Here is a 2,512-nt window from a genome sequence, read left to right as displayed (position 1 = left end):
GGAAGAGACACCTTAAACCCCAAAATATAAACACTGGGGGGAAGAGACACCTTAAACCCCAAATATAAACACTGGGGGGAAGAGACACCTTAAACCCCAAAATATAAACACTGGGGGGAAGAGACACCTTAAACCCCAAATATAAACACTGGGGGGAAGAGACACCTTAAACCCCAAATATAAACACTGGGGGGAAGAGACACCTTAAACCCCAAAATATAAACACTGGGGGGAAGAGACACCTTAAACCCCAAAATATAAACACTGGGGGGAAGAGACACCTTAAACCCAAAATATAAACACTGGGGGGAAGAGACACCTTAAACCCCAAAATATAAACACTGGGCGGAAGAGACACCTTAAACCCCAAAATATCAACACGGGGGGAAGAGACACCTTAAACCCCAAAATATCAACACTGGGGGAAGAGACACCTTAAACCCCAAAATATAAACACTGGGGGGAAGAGACACCTTAAACCCCAAAATATAAACACTGGGGGGAAGAGACACCTCAAGCCCCCAAATATCAACACTGGGGGGGAAGAGACACCTCAAGCCCCCAAATATCAACACTGGGGGGAAGAGACACCTTAAACCCCAAAGTATAAACACTGGGGGGAATGGACACCTGTGTTCCAGGAGTGGACACAGTACAAACGGACGGAATGCTCCCCCCGTGTTTGGGAAAGATGAACTGTAACTCCTACTCGTGGTCTGTATCCAGTCACTCCTACTGAAGGTGTGAATCTGAATGAAGACTGGCTCACGCTCGCTGTGAACCCCTCCATGTTCGAACAGGCTGCAGGCTCGCACCTGGAGAGTGGCCAGTTGGTGAGGCAATGACTCCACGGGGAGGCAGTATTTGGGGGGAATGGGCGAATGCACAAGCACCATGCTAACTAGTGTGCAGCACACGCTAACATCGCTAGCTAATGCAACATCAAATTACCTTCAACCAATATGTTGGCTTCCACCATTATCCTTCCAAAAGAACTAATACTCGACCGTACACTGTTTTATCATAGAATGGTTACAGCACAGAAGGAGGCCATTCGGCCCATCGAGCCCGTGTTTCGTATCCATGCTGCCACTGTACTTTTATTCCATGGGCTTCTACTCTGCTGGCATGCCTATTACGTGGCACTTTATCAAACGCCTTCTGGAAATCCATGTTCATCACGTCAACCGCATTACCCTCATCAACCCTCTCTGTTACCTCATCAAAAAACTCGATCAAGTTAGTTAAACACGATTTGCCTTTAACAAATCCGTGCTGACTTTCTTAAATGAATCCACACTTGTCCAAGTGACTGTTAACCTTGTCCCAGATTATCGTTTCTAAAAGCTTCCCCACTATCGAGGTTAAACTGACTGGCCTGTAGTTGCTGGGTTTATCTTTACACCCTTTTTTGAACAAGGGTGTGATATACCTATCAATTCGTCCAATAAAAGGCGACGAGTTAAGAACGTAACTAAAGGTTTTTATTGACTAAATAACAGAGCCCACCCTCGTGGGTGATCGGGTCCAACAAGGAGGAATACCAGCCAGTCGACTACCTTTATACCTGGGCAGGTAGGTGGAGCCATGGGCGGAGTCGGAGGTGGTCAGCCCAGGTATAACAGCGCGACAAGAGGCGACCTCGTATCGTGATACAACGGTGATAACAATACAACAGTGATAACTATAGTGTAACGATAAAGTGGTTTACCACAGGGTGTAACATTGGCAATTCTCCAGTCCTCTGGCACCACCCCCCGTATCTAAGGAGGATTGGAAGATTATGGCCAGTACCTCCGCGATTTCCACCTTAACTTCCCTCCGCATCCTAGGATGCATCCCATCTGGTCCTGGCGACTCATCTACTTTAAGTACAGCCAACCTTTCTAGTACCTCCTCTTTATCAATTTTTATCTCATCCAGTATCTCCACGACCTCCTCCTTCACGATGACTTTGGCAGCATCTTCTTCCTTGGTGAAGACAGATGCAAAGTACTCATTCAGTACCTCAGCCATACCCTCTGCCTCCATGCATAGGACTCCATTTTGGACCCTAACCGGCCCCACCCCTCCTCTTACGACCCATTTATTATTTATATATGCCTATAGAAGACTTTTGGATTACCTTTTATGTTGGCTGCCAGTCTATTCTCATACCCTCTCTTCCTTTTTCACTTCCCCTCTGAACTTTCTATGTTCAGCCTGGTTCTCAGGTGTATTCTCGACCTGACATCTGTCATATGCCCCCTTTTTCTGCTTCATCTTACTCTCTATCTCTTTCGTCATCCAGGGAGCTCTGGCTTTGGTTGCCCTACCTTTCCCCCTCAACTGTACCCGAACCATCTCCTCTTTAAAGGTAGCCCATTGTTTGGTTACAGTTTTGCCTGCCAATCTTTGATTCCAATTTACCCGGGCCAGATCCATTCTCAGCCCACTGAAATTAGCCTATGATACAGCAGCTGTGATAAGGTTATAAACATTACACTTACCAAGGCCACTGTTGCAGAGGCAT

General features: G+C 46.6%; 1 protein-coding gene across 1 annotated transcript in view; it reads right to left on the bottom strand.

Moving 5' to 3' along the window:
* LOC147091144 (calmodulin-binding transcription activator 1-like) overlaps positions 1–2,512 on the bottom strand; it is a 126,216-nt gene that overhangs the window by 48,964 nt on the left and 74,740 nt on the right. The window contains exon 7 of the mRNA XM_085977613.1: positions 2,490–2,512. This exon is cut by the window's right edge and continues 118 nt beyond it. Within this exon, the coding sequence (XP_085833739.1) occupies positions 2,490–2,512 (23 nt within the window). The remainder of the gene's footprint in view (positions 1–2,489) is intronic.

This window comes from Somniosus microcephalus, unplaced genomic scaffold (assembly GCF_052327205.1).
Source record: "Somniosus microcephalus isolate GS21.2 unplaced genomic scaffold, FLI_Smic_1.0 unresolved_chr4, whole genome shotgun sequence".
NCBI classification, from domain to species: Eukaryota; Metazoa; Chordata; class Chondrichthyes; order Squaliformes; family Somniosidae; genus Somniosus; species Somniosus microcephalus.
Note: the sequence above shows the minus strand (reverse complement) of the source record. Positions and strands in the feature narration are given on the sequence as shown.